Source organism: Hesperophylax consimilis, chromosome 13 (assembly GCF_061612785.1).
Source record: "Hesperophylax consimilis isolate HC1 chromosome 13, BYU_Hcon_1.0, whole genome shotgun sequence".
NCBI classification, from domain to species: Eukaryota; Metazoa; Arthropoda; class Insecta; order Trichoptera; family Limnephilidae; genus Hesperophylax; species Hesperophylax consimilis.
This window is the reverse complement of record NC_142848.1, coordinates 11,284,215-11,306,605: the sequence shown is the minus strand read 5'-3', so window position 1 is coordinate 11,306,605 and position 22,391 is coordinate 11,284,215. Positions and strand designations below refer to the sequence as shown.

The window sequence follows — 22,391 nt, the reverse complement described above, 5'->3', positions numbered from 1 at the left end:
ATACTAATATCTACTGTTTTTAAAGTTCGCTTAACTTTTTCGCTACTAAACTAACATATTGTGTTTAGGACCCTAGATTTATTTGGTTTCAATTTTATAAATATGTATAGCTTTTTCTTTGAATTTAAATAAACATGTCAGTTTTTCGATCTGCAATTTAAAACTATGTAAATACCTTACAGTGTATTGGGTAGCGTTGGTTGTTTTATTTAATTATTGATTTTGGACCGGCATCAATGGAGTACATCGATTTGGGATAATCAAACCTCACAGGTCTTTTAAAATAAATCACAGTTCACCAAAACGATTTTTTTAACATAATAATTTACAAATTTGTTGACATTTTCCTTCTACAGAATGCACTATAGATTGTCTTCTTTTATAAAGAACACATTGATAACAATGTCCACAGCCAAAATGACAATATTGATGGCCAAACAAATGTTATTCATGAGGTCCGCCTTTTTGTGGTCTTCGGGTTTATTGAGATCGACAAACGTTCCCAAAATAACGAACAGCACACCGACAAAAACCTTTTGTGTAGATCGCCATAAAAAAAGAGAAAAACAAAAACAAAATATAATAAAAGTAACCAAAAAATAAAAAAGGTCATAATTTTACAAATTAAAAATTAAATTAATGGTTTAAAAGCATAATATTGCTGAAGAAAATAAAGTAATTGTCGTGTTTTGTAGAATTATATTGACAAGACAATTCAGCAAATTTAATTGATTTCCATAGATGCACTAAAAAACTAACAGACCAAAACCACCCAATTAGCATTACAGGGAGTACTAGAGAGCAGAATAAGATCGAAACACAAGTAGGAACACAAATAACACTATTTAAGGCTGGATTATAATACCTACATTATATATTTGTAATACTAAAACACAATAATTTTTCAGAAATATGCCGAGGAACCCACAAGTAAATTTTTAATTTAAATGCTTGAATTGACAGTGGCAACACTTTTTGTGAAGATCTGTCGAAAAAGCATGTATAAAATATAACATAATGCCACTGTTTGTTTGTATAATTTCAATCTGAGTTTCAAAAAAATGGTAATGAAAAAACACATGGAGATCTTTTATCAATTTAGATGAGATTCTAAACATCTAAACGTATTGCTGAAACAGTTAGTTTATTTTGGTTTTTGGGTTTATTGAGATCAGATATTGTTGTGTTTCTACAACGCATTTCTCATTTCTAAAAGAATGTGAATTTTAGAACAGGTATAATTTAAAATAAGTCGATTGGGTATTGAAATATTTTCCAACGTTATTATATTATATTCCACGACTAAACAAAAATACATTCTATAACAATTATTGAGGACCAAATTATAACATGGAATATGAACGGTGATCTTGCCCGATGGTTGTGTATACCTGGATTATATAATGTATGCTGACATAATGTGCTTAAAATTGTTTTTATATAGGGATGGATTGTTTATGAATATTTATTTATTTTATTAGATGTTTAATGTCTTATTATGTAATATGCATTTTTGCGTCATCGTGTACAGAATAGAATACATTAATTATAACATCTACAGCTAATATAATGATATTTAGGGCCAAACAAATATTATTAAATAGTTCCGCTTTCTTGTGGTCCTCTGGTTTGTTAAGGTTGTAAAAGGAGCCCAGAAGCACAAACAGGCAGCCAGTGGACACCTTAAGTGCAGGACGTAAACAAAATGAAAATAAATTAAATTATAAGAAACAAAAAAAGTAAAAAATATTATTTTTGAAGACATTATTAGCGACCCTCGAACGAAAATTTGAAACAGAAATATCAGAAAAAGATTCGGTAGGAATTGAACCCAGGACCTCAGGATTGCTGGGGCTTTGTTCTACCACTGAGATAATTCAACCCTATTCCCTTCTGTCATATTTAACTGTATCATACTTCGACTTGGAAATACGAACATTATCTTGCGCATATTTTTATTGGCTGCAATCCTTATGTATGATAGATTGCAAGATTTTTCCCGAACTACATGCAATCTTTTTTTATTTTTTTATAGTGAATACCTCACAAGAGTCCCAACTGCTCCCGTCTGGAGCCAGTGAGACTATGGCATCCCCAATTGGGGGATGTTGTGAGGCTGAAGGTAAGTGGGGAAGGGAAAGAGGAAGGTGGGGAAGTACCTGGCTATTCAGATCTAGTCACAAAACACGGCTAAAGCCATTTGGAGCAACGTTTCAATTCTGAATGGTGGTCTTACACCAGGGCGATACTGGTAGTATCTTCCACTCTGGAACGTGCCGCAAATATACTATATATTATTTTAATTAATTAATTGTGAAATAACACAAATCAATCAAATAAAATTTATTTGCGCACGCCGGGTTCGAACCCGCGACCTTCGGAATGGCAGTCCAATGCGTTACCACTGGACTATGCCGGCCGTGGTATATATCTATATCTAACATCTAGTCAATAGATGTAAGATATAGATAGTTTCTTAGATAAATGTATAAATTTTTATTTTAATTACATCTATTGACTTCTTCTAGATGTCTATGATGATTTTTTATTGGAATGACTAAGGACGGGTTGTTTCGGAGAATTTGAACAATTCATCAAATTTCAACGTTCATTTTCAAGTTCTGTGAAAGATTTTTTCAAGTTCTGTTTTTATTTAAGTTTTGTCAAGCAACTAGCCTACAATGATATAATAACAGAACTTAAATAGGACTTTCACAGAACCCGAAAATGAACGTTGAAATTTGATGAATTGTTCAAATTCTCCGAAACAACCCGTCCTTAATGAGTAAAATTTCAAATTGTAATATTGACAATGTTACCGACTCAAACGAAATTTTGAAAAAGTTTCGGTCGCATTTAGGAATTGAACCCAACAAGAATACAGTTAGATAAAAAATCGTCCAAGACTTGTAGAAAAGTCAATAGATGTCATTAAAATAAAAATGGATATATTTAACAAAGACACTATCTAGATTGCATTTAGTTCAGGAAGAATCTTGCAATCATAATAATAATAATAATTGGATAATTTGTAGAGCGCCGTTTTTGTGAAAAATCACCTCAAGGGCGCTGAAATAATATGTATGATAATGCAAAATATGAAATTCGCAAATTTTTTGCGTGATCATGCTGTAAAATTATATATTACAAATAGTTAATTAATTATTAATTACATATAATACCACCATCCGTAACCCATCACCACCCACCACCTTTTAAAATATTATTTTCGAACGGGAGGAGATATGGGATAATAGATACAACCAATGCCTTTACAAACATATGTATATAAAATATACCAATAAGCTAAAACCCATACAATATTCTGAGTGGAACAAAATAAATGTTTTTTCTTTTGATAAATCATTAATTTAATGCACGGTAGAATTATGTCAGGGGTACAATAAAATCAAAATCAAAGTGAAAAAGGCTTCTGGATGGACCAATCAGCCTTAATCAAAATACATTTATCATTGTAGAAAGATAATTTTAAAATTATATTATAAAAAATATTGAAGATATTCAGGAATTTAAAATAAAATTAAAAAATTACCTAAAACTACTATAAAAGTCCATATCTTACTCTTATTATTATTTCCTTCAAATCTTGAAACTGTATTATTGATAAATCTTGCCTATTTCTTACTTATCCCTTTGGTTTTGCAAATATATTATTTACTTACTTACATGATTCCATATAATTGAGCTAGGATTCACTCACCAAACACAAGAGCCTTGTCTCTTTATGGTGAGGAAAAGCTATTATTATTTACCTTGATAACACTGTATAATATGTATAATTGTATATTTATTGTAAAAAACATACAAATATTAAATAAAAAATAAAAAAAATAAATGTTGAATATGTTTGAATACAAAATATCGATGTTAATAATATTATAGTAAAAGTTAATCAAACGTACTAATTTCGGTTGTCTGTGATGTGCGTTATTTCTGGGTGAAATTATTCTCGTTCAATGTTTTTTTTTTAATTTGCTTAGAATTAAAATGACATTTTCAAAATAAGAACTGCTTGTGTGAAGAATAATTCAGATTAACAATACGGTTAAAAACGGGATTGCAGGCTCTTAACGAATGAAAACAGGTTTCCCAATAAACTATCAGTAAAATACGAATGTGTTATCGTAATGTCGGAACACGTGTTCATAAGAATTTTAATATTTACACTTTTCGTCAGTGTATATCATCAAACAAATTTCACACACAAACTTACAACATAAATTTCACCAAATGCAACTAAAACGACTTTTGGGCAAATAAATTTGCAATATTTCTCTATAAAACAAAATTTAAATCCTCCCTCTTGCAATAAAAACCGTTAAAAAAATAACCGACTTCAAAAGAACTATTAAGATATGGATTATGGACACGGGAAGGAAGAATATAAATACAATGTTGCAACATAACAAAGATTAACGTTATGTGATGTTTTCTTCTGTATGTTTTTCCACTACACATTTGGCTTCACATGGTTTTCTTCTATTATTTCGCTTTATAATTTACCTCTTGTATATTTTGAACGTTTACAAAAATTAACTTACTAAAAAAACTAGACCAAATTTACAAATTATAATTCATACAAATTACCATGTACAATGTGACCCTAGAACGGGGTACCCCAGTGAGGTCACATTCTTTTCAACAGGTGCAGAAATATGTATTTCGATGTATTGCGAATTTACTAAAAGTTATTATAAGCAATAATTAGTCGCCTGAAATATCAATACAAATTGAAAATATCTCCCGAATAAAAATAAATGCCGCCGACGGGAATTGAACCCGCACTTTCTAATGTCCGGCCAGGTGCTCTGGACCACTGAGCTACGTCAGATTATTTCCAACACACCAAATAATTCAATATGTACTGGTACAAGTATTGTAGTGTACTAGTACTTGTACATATTGAATTATTTGTGCTATGTATAAAACCTCGTCTTATGAACATTATTTTATCTTTAAAAAAATAATACTTAAAGTTTATCAGGAAACGGCCTGCAATCCTGTTTTTAACCGGATTAGAAATAATTTGAAGACATTTTTAATAAGTTAAATAAATGGTGAAACAACGTTCAAGTGCGAAAATCTTATACATTGGCTCTCATATTTATATTCAATAATATTTATTTCTAATCAATTACACATTTTTTATAATATAGTTTTGTTACGCATTGTGAGTGCGGCGCAGGATTCGACACAATGTTGAGCATTTTCGGTGGACAATGCCGCGTCAAGACCGAAGCTCATTTTAATGATGTCACACGACATGGCCGTGGTAAGAAATCCGATGGTCATGTGGTCTACGACGTTGGCGATGGTTCTCTCCTCGGGACCTTTCACCCTCATCACGAACGCGACCACCGACAACACCCCGCCGCTCACCTGTTTTCCGGAAAATATCCAATTCAAGTTTCAGTATTTTACCTTTATCTAAAGTTACATCTATCTGTAAGTGTAGGTTTCAGGTGTACTCAAATTCCACCAACAATTAACTATTTCTATAAACTGCTAAGAGGCTCTTAGTAACAGCCACCCCTTCACGGAAATTTAAATCATCTTGCAGTTACAAAAGTAGGTACATATAGGTTCCTGACCTTACTAACACCAACTTACTATAAATAATAGCTGTTAAACGGAGAAAAAAGAGTAAAGCTAATTTATTAAAATTTCCTTCTTATTATTGGTAATTCGGTTAAAAACGGGATTGAAGGCCATTTACTGATAAACTTTTAGTAACTTCCTAATATATCAGAACACATGTTCATTCACCTGCATTTGCCTTGATAATATGAAATGCGCAAATATTATGATTTATTTGAACACGTGTTCCGACATTGTGATAATGGTTCCATGATAACTCCTCAAAATGACAATTCAATACACCTTTTAAAGGTGATATAAAGTCATTAAAAGTGATGAAAAAAAAAACAGGTTAAATAGGTTACAGATGTAACTTTTTCATCACTTTTCATAAGTTTATAACACTTGTTATAGTTGAATTGAATTGTTATTTTGATGAGTTATCCGGTCACCCGTGATTATATATTCGTATTTTACTAAAAGTTTATCAGGAAACGTAGGCCTGCAATCCCGATTTTAACCGGATTAACAATGATTTTTAGAGAATCTTAATAATTAAGCAATATTCATTTTTCTCCGTGTAAAATCGTAAAAAAAACATTATTTTGTGAAAAACTTTATACAAAACTATAATTTGGGAATATAAATAACTAGGCAGAAGCTTAAAATGTATATATTATATTTAAATATTATGTTTCAATGCATAATAAATTCATTTAATTAGGTGAAGATAAATACATCGAATAATTTTCTTTTAGTAGGTATTCGGAATATCTGGTGGGGATTGTCCCCACTATCCCCCATGAATAATTGCTATTGTTACCTACGTAGGTACTAGCACTAAGGCACACACATAATATTTATATACGTGTAGGTATTGTATTATCTTTTGAAAATGATTAAAATATACTAAACTAAAAAGGTATAGATACCATATTATATTAGATACCTAGTACCTACTTTATACTTATCACGATGAGAGTCAATTTCACCAAATAGGTGCTTTAGTTAGCTACTTTCATGAAATCTTTTGTATTATAAATCTGGCCTAGTCTGATCTTTAACTACAATGTCTCTCGTTAGAACAAGAGGGTGGTTGGAGTATTCTATTCCAAACCCAGAAATAATCACATTAACAATCGATATGATAAAAATAAATATAAGTATGACGTCATTTAAAATGGTCGCCGCTGTTAGGTCTCGATTTTTATTGATGTTCAGGCCCCCGATTGCAACGAACATTATCCCCACCAACATCTGTAGAATATGGAATAAAACAGATTTTATGATATCGAAAAAGACTGAAAATCAATTGTAAACTACTCGGTGTTTCTCCCTGCCAAGTGATGAATGCAAATCAAATCAAAGAAAATCAATTGTAAACTACTCGGTGTTTCTCCCTGCCAACTGATGAATGCAAATCAAATCAAAGAAAATCAATTGTAAACTACTCGGTGTTTCTCCCTGTCAACTGATGAATGCAAATCAAAGCAAAGAAAATCAATTGTAAACTACTCGGTGTTTCTCCCTGTCAACTGATGAATGCAAATCAAAGCAAAGAAAATCAATTGTAAACTACTCGGTGTTTCTCCCTGCCAAGTGATGAATGCAAATCAAAGCAAAGAAAATCAATTGTAAACTACTCGGTGTTTCTCCCTGTCAACTGATGAATGCAAATCAAAGCAAAGAAAATCAATTGTAAACTACTCGGTGTTTCTCCCTGTCAACTGATGAATGCAAATCAAAGCAAAGAAAATCAATTGTAAACTACTCGGTGTTTCTCCCTGCCAAGTGATGAATGCAAATCAAAGCAAAGAAAATCAATTGTAAACTACTCGGTGTTTCTCCCTGCCAACGGATGAATGCAAATCAAAACACAGCAAAATTATAATTTTTATAAAGAAAAGCAGGAAAATAGTGCAAATTCATGTACTAAAATATGAAGGTTTTGACTGAAAATTCCAATGAAAACAATGACTTTTAAAAATCATGTTGTTTAAATAACACCGATTCCAATAATATTCTTTTTACAAGTATATATATATATATACACGGTGTCAGGAAAAACTAGCAAGAAACTGAATCCGAATCACATTTGCATGATTTTGTGGAATAACTTTTTTAATTTGAGCTTTCGTTTTCGAGTAAATCGAGTTCGAAGTTGGATTTTTTAGCTCAAATCAAAAATAGGTCCTTAGTGGGTTAATTTAAGCTGTGTGGACCTGCTCCGAAAGTTTTTAAATAGGTTGAAAAAAAAAAAGTTTTTATGGGTTCTCTATGGCGTGATTTAGATTCACCAGTTTCCTGCTTTGAGTTTGCGTGTTTCCGGACACCGTGTACATACTTGTATATTCGCTTAGAAGAAAAAACTCTTCATTGTAACATAATTAAATAACCAACATTTTAGTATCTGAACGTTCCGGGCTGTAAGTTCTGACGTCATTGGAACCCACAAAACTAGTCACGGCGCGACCATGATGGATATAATAAGAAGGTAAACTGACAGCGAGAAAAACTAGGTAATTACTGATTTTGCATAATGTTAAATATAAATATATATTTAAAATTATATATTTAATTAAAGTAAATTATATAATATTTCATCATCAAATGGTGCGATTAAACTTTCACAAAAAATTTCGACAAATTTATTCAATAGCAATATGAAGAAACAATTCGTTTGATATTGTGATTTCCTTCTAATCTATCATTCTTAATTAATTAAAATCAGATGATGTGGTCGTGGTTTCCAAAAAAATCAAATAATTGGCTAGACAAGGAATATAGGTGAAAAAGAACAATACCAGCTTGGTTGACAAATTAATCTCAAAACACAAAGGATGTATTATTCGATTAATCGATTACGGGTCTTGGATTAAACACCTGGTTCCAAACAATCGTTCCACTACAGTTTTATTTTACAATTTGTAGAGCAGTTGTGATAGAAATGATTCGTTGAAATACAGATGTAATAGGTATAAAATAACTTAGATAATATTTAAGAGGAAGCTACAAGCCAAAAATTTGTAAATTCTTGGTATGCCTTATATCGCCAAGCATATAGGTAATAAATAGGCAAATGGAGTCTAGAAACCCTGGATTTCAAGCGCAAAAGCGGTTTTTATTTAATTTGTAAACAATTTTATAAGAAAGCAAAAAAGTTAATCAAGGTAAACTGTCACAGAAAATCTTAGCCATAATATTGTATTTTTTAGGTTGTTTCATTTATGCGTTCATACATTTCTATTGAAAAATACATTTTTTAGTAGTTTACATTTTTGTTTTATATTGAGTAAATAATTTTTTATTTGTAGTCTACCAAGGGAAACGATAGGAAAAGCTTCAATTTATCCAAAGAATATTTTTTGGTATTCATAATGTAAACCAATTCGTTATAAAGATTAATCGAAAATTAAAAGCTTATCTGATATATTTTTTAATCCCACTGAGTTGGTCTACTTGCATACTTGGTTGTTTCTCGACAAAGCAAATTAATGTAAAAAAAACACCTTGATTTGTAAATTTCTATTCTAAAAATGTTCCGTATTTTGCAATCGAAGGATCGAACGCCGATATCAACAAGTTCAAAGCAGTTATTAGGAAGGCACATCCTGTAGATGAGTAGTTAATGATGTTGGCAGAATAATGGTACGACGGTATGTGCAGTCGGCAGTCTCTCATGAGGTTTAGCGACAAGCAAACTAAACCCATTCCAACCTAGGAAGTCAAATCTGCATTATCATTTAGTCAAGTCAAAATAATATAAGAACCTACTATCAAATGTTCAAGATGTTGTCATTGGTGCAAAACGTTTTAGCTGTTGCAAACTAAGGGGAGGGGTGACAGCGGTGGTACTACAAAAGGTGGAGAAATAAATTTGCACTACATTCCCCACTGAAGGTTTGTTACAGCCTAAAGCCTCAACCCTCGAAGGACATTACTAGCCACAAACATCAAATTACATTAGGCTTAACATTCAGTACGATTAAATGCAGCGGTTTTGGAATAACTGAAAACGCCAAACCGCGTACAAACACGCACTGCGGCTGGCGTTTTTACTTAAGGCGATGCACTACGTCGTGTAATATTTTGAATCGAGCCGCCATCAATAACACACCTTACGTATATGGCGATAAGGCTTAAATTCCCGCTTCACACCATCCATCTGTTTCGATTTTTGCAAGAAAAAAACATGGCCAAAAAGTGCATTTTTATTTTATTTTGTGGATGTACACGCACAAATATTTAAATATTTTTCGATCATTTTATAAATAACTTAATTTGCCACATTATACAATAAAACCATAACCGAAATTGGGTTCGTAAGAAGGAGATTACATTATAATTATTTTTTTATTACATTATTTTTTTCTGGGTTTATAAAAAGACTTATCTAAAAAATACTCGATTATTTCAAAGGCCATGATGTATTCTACTCGCAGTATTTAATTAAAGCATCTGAAACGTTTCTAGGCGACCAAATTTTCAAACCAAAAACACATGATTTTAAATTACTGCGTAGTGCATCGCCTTTTCTCTTTCATGGTGGTACTGAAATAGAATTTAAAACACCAGACGCAATGCGTGTTTGTACGCGGTTGGGCGTTTTCAGCTATTCCAAAACCGCTGTGTTTAATCGCAGTGGGTAAAGCCGTCAGGTGCTGCCACACGCAAAGCTCACATCAAAAGTTAATGTACAGCGCATCATCTTTTCTACCGACACACGACGCTATCAAATATTTCTTCCTATGGTAGGAGAGGGGGTCAGTTGAATTCGAGAGCGGCCGAGGAACATAATTTCATCTGACAAAGTGACAACTTTACTTACTGACAGCTTGAGCACGTTTTCGAAATGGATGATACTTGTCGCCTATTGCTGGATCTATTGGACAGCTCATCCTCAGATGATGATGCCGCCAACTATATAATTATAAATGCTATTTATAAACTTTTTAGATTTTAAACAATCTGCGCGTAAATAGCGCACTTTCACATAACCTGACATAACCTCTCCGTCGAATCAGGAAATTCGCAGTTCGCACGCCGATCGACGAAAGCGACATATAATAAATTATTGTAAAATAAGCTCAACTTTCGTCCAAGCCGTCCAACTTTTATCAAAAAACCGAATGATATTACCATATAAACATACTGAGATTAAAAATTTGATTAATTTTGAAAGGGCGAAAATTTGTTTACTTCAAATTCAAATATTGATTATATTTATATTTTAAATATATGTTAAGTATGTTTGCCAAATAAAGTTTTTTTTATGTTTCTAAATTTACTAGCACACATGACGATATGAGCTAACATGATAAATAAGAAATGCATTATTAGGCTGCTTATGTCATGGCTGTCAAAGGGAACACGGAACTTAGTTGGTAGCTCCGTAATTAAAATGACCCCCTCTCCTTTTTACGGCGGAGAGGGGGACGCATAACTTTTCAAATATCGCGTCGGGAGCGGTTACGTAAAATAAATTTGGTTAGCGAAGTTCAGAACCACACTTATAGCGCGTTATCTTTTTACGTGTGTCGGGTCTGTATGGGATTGTATGGCGAGCGCTATTGTGCTTTATGGTTAGTACACACGCAAAGCTCACATCAAAAGTTAATGTACAGCGCATCATCTTTTCTACCGACACACGACGCTATCAAATATTTGTACCTATGGTAGGAGAGGGGGTCAGTTGAATTCGAGAGCGGCCGAGGAACATAATTTCATCTGTCAAAGTGACAACTTTACTAAGGGAACACGGAACTTAGTTGGTAGCTCCGTAATTAAAATGACCCCCTCTCCTTTTTGCGGCGGAGAGGGGGACGCATAACTTTTCAAATATCGCGTCGGGAGCGGTTACGTAAAATAAATTCGGTTAGCGAAGTTCAGAACCACACTTATAGCGCGTTATCTTTTTACGTGTGTCGGGTCTGTATGGGATTGTATGGCGAGCGCTATTGTGCTTTATATTATCTGTTGATGTGAGCTTTGCGTGTGTACTAACCATTATATTATCTGTTGATGTGAGCTTTGCGTGTGGCAGCACCATTAGAGCCTCCGAAGGACAGATCAGATTTTAGCCATTAGAATGGACATTATAAAAGTATTTTTCATATTTTTTACATATATATAATGCGGAGATACGTGATTTGTTCATCGTTGGAAAGAGAAATGATTATTATTCTCAGCTTATTATCTCAAATATTTATACTTGATTCCATGGATATAATCTAAAAAAAATTTCAAAAAGGAAGATTAAAAATTGGCGGAATTTTAATATCGACAGTTTATTTTTTTTATTGTATAAACGGCATAAAAATTGAAGGGATAGATAGATTTCTTACAATTCCTTTCACAAAAGAATTGTGTTTTCAAAATATCGAATTCATTAAAAATTACGGATGTCTCGCTAAGTTTTTTTGTTACCATTTTCATTTTTGATAATACAATATTATAATTTAGAAATATCAATGTTTATTTAAAATATCTAAAAGAAAATTTTTGGTTTCTAAAATGGTGTATCTTTTTACGACAACTTATAAAATAAGAACACATTCAAAATATCTCGGAAGCATTCCGAAATTCCACCGAATTTGTATTTAAATATATTTGTACGGAAACAACTTTTAATTCAACCTTTGAATCCACGCACGATCAGCAGTTTGTTTGCCACTGTGCAAGTAAGTTGCTGATTGAATGAGAGAGTTTATTAAAAGCAGACTAACAGCAAGAATAGGTATAGGGATAAAGTTGAAAGAGCTCAACTCAGATCAACGATGGTTTAGAATCGACCACTTTGGCATTTTCAATGGAAATTTAAAGTTTTCAATACCAACGAAAATGCGTTATCGGATCACAATTTTGATAGAATATGTTTTTTGCCATAACATCTACCTTCGGATTTCATGTTTAATTTTATCCTTCGGATTAATATTTTTTCACGTGTACTACAATTATTAATATGCGTGTGTTTGTGCCAGGAGAATTTTTGCATCGTATCATATTTTAGCTGTAATTTTGCCAAATTAAAAACAGGCCAAATCTCCAAGGTTTGAACTTCTTCCTAATATTTGAAAGAACAAACAGCTGAAAACAACGTTTAACCTTTTTTGGCTTAATATTAATTTTGCTAAACGACGTAAATTAAAAAAATCATCTTTGTATTTACAAATTGATTTTGAAATATTAAAATTTAACCCCTCGGTTATTTTTATGTCTTGACGGACTTTAAAATACTTTCTATCTCCTTTTGTATTACGGTGAGATATACGATTTACAGAAAGAGAGAACACCACGCTTTGCATATTCATTTAGAAATTTACAATTGACGCTCCCGATTTTTTTTTTAAATAATCCTTTCTAACAAAAATCAGCATTTGAATATTTGTCAAGGGTTGAAAATTTTTTAATAAACATTTTACTACTTAACAAAAAAATGAAGTGACAGAAACTTTTATTTTAGTTTCGTCTAGAGTGATAATTACAGTTTACAACGGTATGAAATTTTCTAACTTTTGAGATAAAATTTTAATATTTTTAACTGCATTCATTTGTAATATTAAAATCGTAAAAACGTGTTTCACCTGCTTTCAAAAACAGTACTTCATTTTGGTATAAATTAAAAAAAAGCAGGAATTTATATACAGTTGAATAATTTCTTATAGTACGAACTATATGAATTACAAATTTAAAAGTGCTTTTTGTTAGAGCTGACGCTTAAATAACGCATCATCGTACGGGGTGCAATTTGCGGTGCAAGTATAGATACTTAGTTTTTATGCGTGAATAAATAAATATATGCGTGTTTTAAATTCTATAAAAAAAATAAAAAATATAATAATAAAATATTAGCACTTTTTAATCCTTGTGAAATATTTTTTAAAAGAAAGCAGCAAAGCGATGAAAATCTTAAGTAATGCATCCCCCCACCATATCAAGCCAAGAGTGAAAAGGGAACTTACAAATTATTATAAGAAAAAATTAGTCGCCTAAAATATCCATTCAAATTGAAAATATCTCCCGAGTAAAAATAAATGCCGCCAACGGGAAATGAACCCGCACCTTTTGATGTCCGGTCAGTTGCTCTGGACCACTGAGCTACATCGACTTATTTTGCAACATGCCAAATAATTCAAATATATAGATATTTCAGGCGACTAATTATTGCTTATAATAATTTGTTATACTTTGTGCTAGGCATAAATATCCTATTAATTTATCATCAAAAAAATAATGAACTAACAAAACTTTGTGAATGTTTCTCTCACCTGTAGAACAATGGAAACTGTAATGAGGGTAAGTAATAATGTGTAGAATTCGTGTTTCTCTCCGACTTGTAGAATATATTTCAGTTGAGATGCATTAGCAGTGAGGAGGGCAATATCCAGCATCCCCTGGGCAATGGTCTTCTTAGTGGCATATCTGTTTGCATCGAGGCCTTTTATCTAAAATAACAAAAGAAAATATATCAATCCTTGCATAATGCAGTCTTTTCCAGTAGATTTTTAAAATACTTTTATTATTTCGAGGTTTATCTCAATCCGGTATATAGTCAGAATGATTGACCAATATTTATAACCGAGATATTGATTTCGAAATGATCGACTATTTGAACAATCCAAATAGAGATACCCATTTCACAAGGTCTACGTGTATAAACAAATAATCGGTTGGAAAAGTTTACATACATTCCAATTTTAAAATGAACTAATCAAATAAATAAATAACTAAATATTAGTATTGGATTCATAAAAAAAATCAATGGAAACACATTTCGGTGCTAAATGTAGCACGGGTTGTTTCACAGAATTTGAACAATTAATTTAATTTCAAACGTAATATTCAAGTTCTGTGAAAGTCGCATTCAAGTTCTGTTACTATCCAAGTACTGTGAACTAACCGGGTCATGGTGATATAACAGAACTTGAATAGAACTTTCACAGAATTTGAATTTTAGCTTTGAAATTTCCCGTCCTAAGAGATTTAAATTTATTCTAAATTTTTTGATCATAAAAGTATATAAGTGAATTTATATACATTTTAATAAGTAGTACAAGGTATATAAATCATTAAGGCAAATCTGGTAAATAAATGTATTCAATCTATAAGTACGTAAATGCTATTGGTACAGCATGTGAAAGTAAAACGGGTATTTTACAAGTATACACCGGTTTAATAAATTTTCTACATCAATTTTTTTTATCGCATGCAAATAAACATGTTTACAAATACAAATGAACATGTTTGCTTGTGAACAACGATAATATCCAATCTTTTTGAGATAATTACCATCAATATTCAAAAGTATTGTGTTTTTAACAAGTTATTATTGATTAAATACATTGAATTAGTAATAATAATTGTACATAAGAAGTTTATTATGTGCTTAGCTATTTGATAAAAAATGCTGATTTGTCAATAAAATAAAACTAATGAATAATGACTATCTATAATGAATCATAATGGATACAATGTAAACATCTTATTGATTATAATAATATATTAAACATGGGCAGGGAATCACGAAAAAAGTATTTCTAATAATAGTACAACTGTTTCGGTAACTTATCGTTTTTCGTTATTACCTCAACATATTTGTGTAGGTACCACCATTACACCATCTAAGCTTGAAAGTAGGTAAAAATCAAAAAATGTAGGTACCACCATTAGATCATCTACGTATGAAAGTAGGTAAAAATCAACAAATGTAGGTACCACCATTACACTATCTACACTTGAAAGTAGGTAAAAATCGACAAATGTAGGTACCACCATTACACCATCTACACTTGAAAGTAGGTAAAAATCGACAAATGTAGGTACCACCATTACACCATCTACACTTGAAAGTAGGTAAAAATCGACAAATGTAGGTACCACCATTACACCATCTACACTTGAAAGTAGGTAAAAATCAACAAACGTAGGTACCACCATTACACCATCTACACTTGAAAGTAGGTAAAAATCGACAAATGTAGGTACCACCATTACACCATCTACACTTGAAAGTAGGTAAAAATCGACAAATGTAGGTACCACCATTACACCATCTACACTTGAAAGTAGGTAAAAACAACAAATGTAGGTACCATCATTACACCATCTACACTTGAAAGTAGGTAAAAATCTGCACAATTATTATTTGTTTTTGTATATTTTTACATTCGCCAGGAAAATTCAATCTAAATTCAAAATATATGTTGAAACTTCAATGAGGCAACATCGTGTACCTATATTTATTTTATCATATTTCATATTTCATATTATTCACAATTTGTTTAAAATTTTTGGTACCCAAATAATACAGTAGAATCCACCTCTGTTTAGAATAGATGAAAAGATAAAACACGAGGATAACGAAATGTTAAGATGATAAAGGTACAATTTTTTTGATAATTTTTATCTTTGTAATTTTCTGTTGAAATATTTATTTAAACAAATCTTTTAGCATTTTTATATAACCCTGTCTAAAGCGATACTGATTGGTTTTTGAATTTTTTTACTACTGCAGAAAATATTAGCGATTATTAAACGAAAATTTGAAACAGAAAAAAATACGATCGCATCTAGGACTTGACCACATTACCCTAGCCTTGCCGGAGCACTGCTCTACCAACTGAGCTAATGGGACCCTATCTCCTTCGGTCATATTTAACTGTATCATACTTTGAATAAGAACTACAATTATTTTCATTTCTCATCGCACATTTTTATTGGCTGCTATCTTTATGTATGATCGCAAGATTCAAATAGATCTAAATGCATTCTAGACAGTGTCTTCAATAAAAATATCCTATTTTTATTAATGTACCTATGTAAAGTATAAGATGAATATCTTAGATGTGACCGTATATTTTTCTCTTTTAAATTCTTATCAAGTTATCTCAAAAATATATCAGCTATGAACAAAGTAATTATTTTATTTTTCATATAAACATATTTACGTAAAACCAGAAAATGATTGTTTATACGAGTTTTTTATTAGAACTGTAATAAATGTAAATATTGTAATTTTTTTGTGGATTTATCCAATAAGTTTTGCTATCAAACATTTTAATGTTATTTTACCTCTTCGTATTAATTAGCACAAGATATCAATCAGATTTTCCTACGTCTAATTACCGATTAATTTGTTATGAACGACATGCGTATTTATCAAATACATTAGAATATCGAAAAACCACGTAAATATCACGCACTATTCATTTTTTAAAAGGTCGAATAACTTCGTCATTTGTCATACTCAAAGAGCCACAATCGGAAAATCAATTAAAAAATATTCTTTATAAAAATGAAGGTCATCTGTTCATATTTTATCTATGCTATCAAGTAATGAAGCCATGTGGTTTTTGATTTTGGAACTTGTTATTATCATAAATACGCTACTTGTAACCGTGTTCCAAGCTCATACAGCGAAACTTGCAGGGGTGATTGATTATTCATGAAAATCCTTGCAAAAATATAGTTTTTTTAATTAAAAAATGTGCCCATAAAAATGTTTTGATAAATTTCTTATTTTTGTGTCTTTTACAAAGCGTTTGTAAAGGGTTTTCCAATAAGAGGTGTTATTTTGAATAGCCCGTTATTTCGGTAGATGTTACTTTTGAAGCTGTCATTTTTAATTTATATACATAATAAAATTAAAGAAGTGATAAGTGATAAGAAGTGATCTGTATATAAAATAAATAAAAAAAATAATTTATGTACATAATAAAATAACACCTCTTATTGGAAAACCCTACACAAACACACATTTTTATTATTTCTTCCCACTCGATCAGCTGTTTTATTTAAGATTTGAAATGTGTTTGTGGCCATTTTTTTATTCAAATGCATTACTCGCAAAATAAACTAGGAGTTTACTAGGATTTTTTTCTCAGATTGCAATAAACCATAAAGTTTCGCGGTGCGTGCGTAGAACGAAAAAAAATGAGTATAAGGCTGATTTATTAAAATCCTGTTAAAAACGTGATGGCAGACCATTTCCTAATAAACTATCAGTGCGTTATTATATCGTAACACGTGTTCATGAAGCTGCGCTTATCCTAATAAATATAATGACGAAATGCGAATATATCAGAATTTTTTTGAACACGTTCATACGTTAAAGTCCCCTGCAGTCCCATTTTTTACACGATACGAACATTTTTAACAGATTTTGAATTAATTAGCAATATTTCATATCTGTAAGTTTTCTCCGCGTGGAACACGGTTTATAAAGTTGAGTATACTACTTAGCTACTTTTGTCTCATTGAACAGATGAATAACAAAGATCGCGGTTATCTTGCCTAATAAATATACATTTCAAAGCTCCGTAGCTTATGGTTTAAATACATTGCGAACATAATTTTTTTTGATGCCAGTGCTCACCGTTCGAGGTTGTCTGCTGCTTTGTAGATATATTTTTATTATACAAATGAGTCACTTTGATATTACCAAGACTTTGAATTTCTTCCGGTTTAAAAATATTAATTTTAATAATTTGTATTTAATCTTTGAAGAGATCACAATCTCTTTATCGGTTCTCGTGATTAATTTAATCTTTATTGTTTTATCAACTAATACTGAGTGATTCTATTTTGAAGTCTTTGAAATACTCGTTGTTTTCACAATACAATGCATACAATATGAATGAATTAAGTAAAGTATTTAATATTTTTAGTATTAGGTTGGAAAACATATTGTTTCGCGGTGAAATCCTGAAACAATTTTCTTCTAATTAAAAATTTAGCCCGCGTATGTTTGCGCTTGCAAAACTCGAAAAATATTGAAATGTTCTTATTAGTGCAAGAAGTGCTTAGAGGGTGGTTTGAATGGCAGAAGATGTAGGGGATGCCCAAGGAATACTAAAGTAATATCTCTCTACTATAATGAGATACGGAGTCAAATTAAAAGTCGATGTAATGTAGTTATTTTTAACAGTAACGTTGTGGTATACAGTAGTGACATTAGCAGTTGCGAAGCATTGCGGCGTCCACTAGTCTGTAAATAGTATATCTAAAACAAAGTCACTATCCGCGTCTGTCTGTTTGTGCTCTTAGTTCTTCTAAACTATGAAACGGAGTTTAATAGAGTTTTCACTATCATTTAGAGAATTTCTTCCTGAAGGTTTATATATAATACCTCATTATTTCTTAGCAATATTGAAATATATGTCCCCAATTCCCATTGTTTAAGGCGATGCCATACGTAGTAATGCAAAATCATGTGTTTTTGGTTTGAAAATTTGGTCGCCTAAAAATGTTTCAGATGCTTTAATTAAATACTGCGAGTAGAATACATCTTGGCCTTTAAAATAATCGAGTATATTTTAGAAAGTCTTTATATAAGCCCAGAAAAAAATAATGTAAAGGCCTATGAAAACTGCTTTGAAGTTCAAAATCTCCTACTTACGAACCTATTTTCGGTTATGATTTTATTGTATAATGTGGAAAATTAAGTTATTTATAAAATGATCGAAAAAAATTAAATATTTATGCCTGAACATCCACAAAATAAAATAAAAGGCATTTTTGGCCATGTTTTTTTCTTGCATAAATCAAAACAGGCGGATGGTGTTAAGAGGGAATTTAAACCTTATCGCCATATACGTAAGGGTTGTTATTGATAGCGGCTCAATTTAAAATATTACACGACGTAGTGCATCGCCTTATATAGCATTTTTCACCTGAATATATTCAAAAATAATATCGCCTATTTTAGCCCTCTGACCCAAATGTATCGACTGTATAATAAGATTGAGTGTGCTGAAGTAGATATTTTCGTCGATAATCTATACAGATTAAAAAAATGTTCTGCTGCTGCTAAATAATATGTTTAGATAATTATATAATGTATCACTGTAACTCTCCTAGTATTATTTGTCATTTTACTGAGCTTATGTATAATTTTATATTATTATTTTTTTCGGTTTATTAATTGTACGTGACCTGTATTTAATTGCATTTTTACCTGTATGTATGTAATTTGTAGATTTTATGTAACTTAACTGAGTTTATGTAACTGGATAGTTCTCACGTAAGCACACGTTAGCTAGTTAAATATAATTTCAAAAGTAAAGTGTTGCATAGATCGACCGTGTTTCAGAATTAGACAGTACCTAAACCAGTAATGTTTTATACGATTATTAAAAAAATATATATTATGAAATTATCATAATTCATGACAGATAATTGCAATATATAAAGATTTAGCAATGCAGTTTTTAAACGAGAGATAATTTGTTATCTCTCTTATAAAAAGTGCTAACTACTCGTAGAGCAAGCTGTAATTTACTCTGCTAATATGTACCAATAAACATATGGAAATCAGTGGTATAGTGCACAAACGTGTTGTGTGTAATTTTATCTAAAAAATTATTTAAGTACTAAATTAATTTGTAACATTAATCTAGATGATTTTAGTATCAGATACCTAACTATTTAAGTACAATTTAAATATTGTAATTATTCTGTTTCTTCAATTTTATGTGTAGTATCCATGAGCTCACCCATAGATGTATCACTAACTTAGTCTATTAGGTTACCCATAGATGTCGTTAGATGTCGAGAAGAATATGATGATAAATAAGATGAGAACCTCAAGGTCGGGGTCCATATTGTACCGACCAATCTGTCACAATAAAAGGCCAAGTGTTTTGTTGAGGCCTGAGTTTTATTGATTAAGATAGTTTATGAGAAAACCCAGGAGATACGACATGTACAAAATTAGGATATCGCGCTTTTGAAGCATTGGGTTCTAAAGCTATTAACTATCTACTAGATCTAAGACAGATAAAATACACAAATAGACAAAATACAGAGAGACACAAAACACCTAACTAGAAATCTCATTATCTACTTGAGTTTAATTTTGCACTAGTCCATATATTTGCATGTACGTTATATATCTATTTATTATCATTCTGACAGCAAATCCCACCAGTTTGTGACATTCGTAAAATTGTATAGTAATAAATACAGATTATTATCTATTTCATAAATTCCCTTTAAATCTATTCTCAAAGCCAATTGTGTTTTTTGACGTTTTTTGGTGTCCGTGCCTCCACAAATCATTTGCTCTGATGATAGGCACTACAAGGCTGTCCAAAACGTTGGCTCAAGAAAGAGAAGAAAGTGGAAAACAAAAGAATTAAGGTAATTATGTTTATTATAGTACTTAGTTATTTGCAAGGTGGTATTTCACGAAAAAATAGTGCTATCAAAAATTACAAAGTAGATAGGTAGGTACTATTAACAAAAAAAATCACTTGAAACGTTGGTGCATTTACAAAATTGAAACTCGTTGTGTGAAGAATTCAGACAATTACATCCATAAAGTCGTATTTTTTTACGAGAATTTTATTTATATTTTCTTTCCTAGATTTGAAAAGATTTCTTTTGAGTAAATTTTTTATGGTTAATCTCATCTTGACAAGTAAAGCCAAATTTCGCAAATTTTCAAGGATCTGCACTTTTTATACTCCAAGAAAGAGTTATTAACTAGGTATAGCTTAAGTAACTAACTAGATTTATTCAAGGTGTTCATTCGAAAGGTAAATTTATGATTTCCACTTCCAAGACTTGCTTTCATTCATTATTCCGTGATTTTTAATTAAAAGTTAATAACTACGCTTTTGACTGCATCTAGTGTGATGACAGCCATTCTGCTGACTGCAGCTCCATCAGTTGAATCCACAGCTTGATCAGAATGATTCCCCATCTCTGCTTCGTTTACTTCCGCTCTCATTTTCATACAAACAAAAGTGCAATTTTAAAAATTCACTATAACTGTGCTAACTCTTCCCTCACTTCGCTTAATTACACTTGATTTGTTTCACTTAGGTTAGGTTCACTTTCAGGTAGCACTTTGTACGGTGATTATTTGTTTTGCTGTCAACAAGTGACGATATTGGTAGTCCGTATCACACTGATCCACGGAGCTCGACAGATCGTTAAGAAGTATCAGTCCACTGCGAAATTATCTTACTTTTGATTTTACAGATATGTTGTCTGATAAAGGAATAATGCTTGTGCAATATTGTATAGTTGTAATATTAAATTCAATAAAATTATTGTTTGTTTTACGCAATTACTACAATCTATTAATCATAAATACACTAGTTTGACGCGTGTACGTTATTTCGAGAGTTTGCTGCTTTGCGATTGCCAGCAACAAGGCGTTTTCTCAAGTTTTAAACTTGCATGATTCACAGCTCTTGGAGAAATCTTTGTTCAATACAAGTACTGTCAATCACATTCTTTAATAAATTCCTACAACAATCAGAGAATGATTCACATGTTTATTAAAAAATATAAACATATCAAGAACCTGTCAGTAGGCACAGACAACTTGGCGTCTATGTTTATAAAGCTAAATCCAAATTTCAATTCTTCCCACATCATGATCGAACAGAAGTTGAATTCTGACATTTTTGCATTGAGTTCTCGCGAGTTTTCATTGAGACAACAAACAAATATAGCGAGAACAGTTTTCTGTTTGAAACATTATTTTTGATTATCTTTTCGTAGAATTTATTTCATCCATATTTACAGACATAGATATTAAAAAAAACAACAATGGTTTAATTGAGGCGAAGGTGATATTAATTAATTACGAAACACTGATTTAGATGGGAAAATAAGAATTGCAGGTAATTAGTTTTTCCTGTGCTGGAGCATACACATACATACCGACGTCGGATTTTCATGGTCAAACATGCAAGCATTTTATGCCTGTATTGGTGTCTACATCAACGAAGAATCAGTATCTACCTTCCTGCTCATGAGCGTGACGCAGATTTGCGTGATAG

The 22,391-nt window shown here is 31.4% G+C and overlaps 1 protein-coding gene across 1 annotated transcript; it reads right to left on the bottom strand.

Annotated features, from left to right (window-relative positions):
* Nucleotides 1–5,166: 5,166 nt before the first annotated feature.
* Nucleotides 5,167–21,489, bottom strand: LOC149418422 (ninjurin-1-like). Its single transcript, XM_089639109.1, has 3 exons — nt 21,209–21,489; nt 13,866–14,042; nt 5,167–5,400 (listed from the first exon to the last, which is right to left on the bottom strand). Exons 1-3 carry the CDS (start codon nt 21,332–21,334, stop codon nt 5,167–5,169), a joined length of 537 nt encoding a protein of 178 aa, XP_089495235.1. The 5' UTR covers nt 21,335–21,489.
* Nucleotides 21,490–22,391: the final 902 nt, after the last annotated feature.

Excerpts from the sequence above, each read along its gene's own strand:
- LOC149418422 (XM_089639109.1), bottom strand. The coding sequence starts at position 21,334 with ATGAAAATGAGAGCGGAAGTAAACGAAGCAGAGATGGGGAATCATTCT. Across the intron at positions 14,043-21,208 it reads TAGATGCAGTCAAAAGCGTA|ATAAAAGGCCTCGATGCAAA; the intron begins GTTATTAACTTT and ends TTGTTATTTTAG. Across the intron at positions 5,401-13,865 it reads CAGTTTCCATTGTTCTACAG|GTGAGCGGCGGGGTGTTGTC; the intron begins GTGAGAGAAACA and ends TCCGGAAAACAG.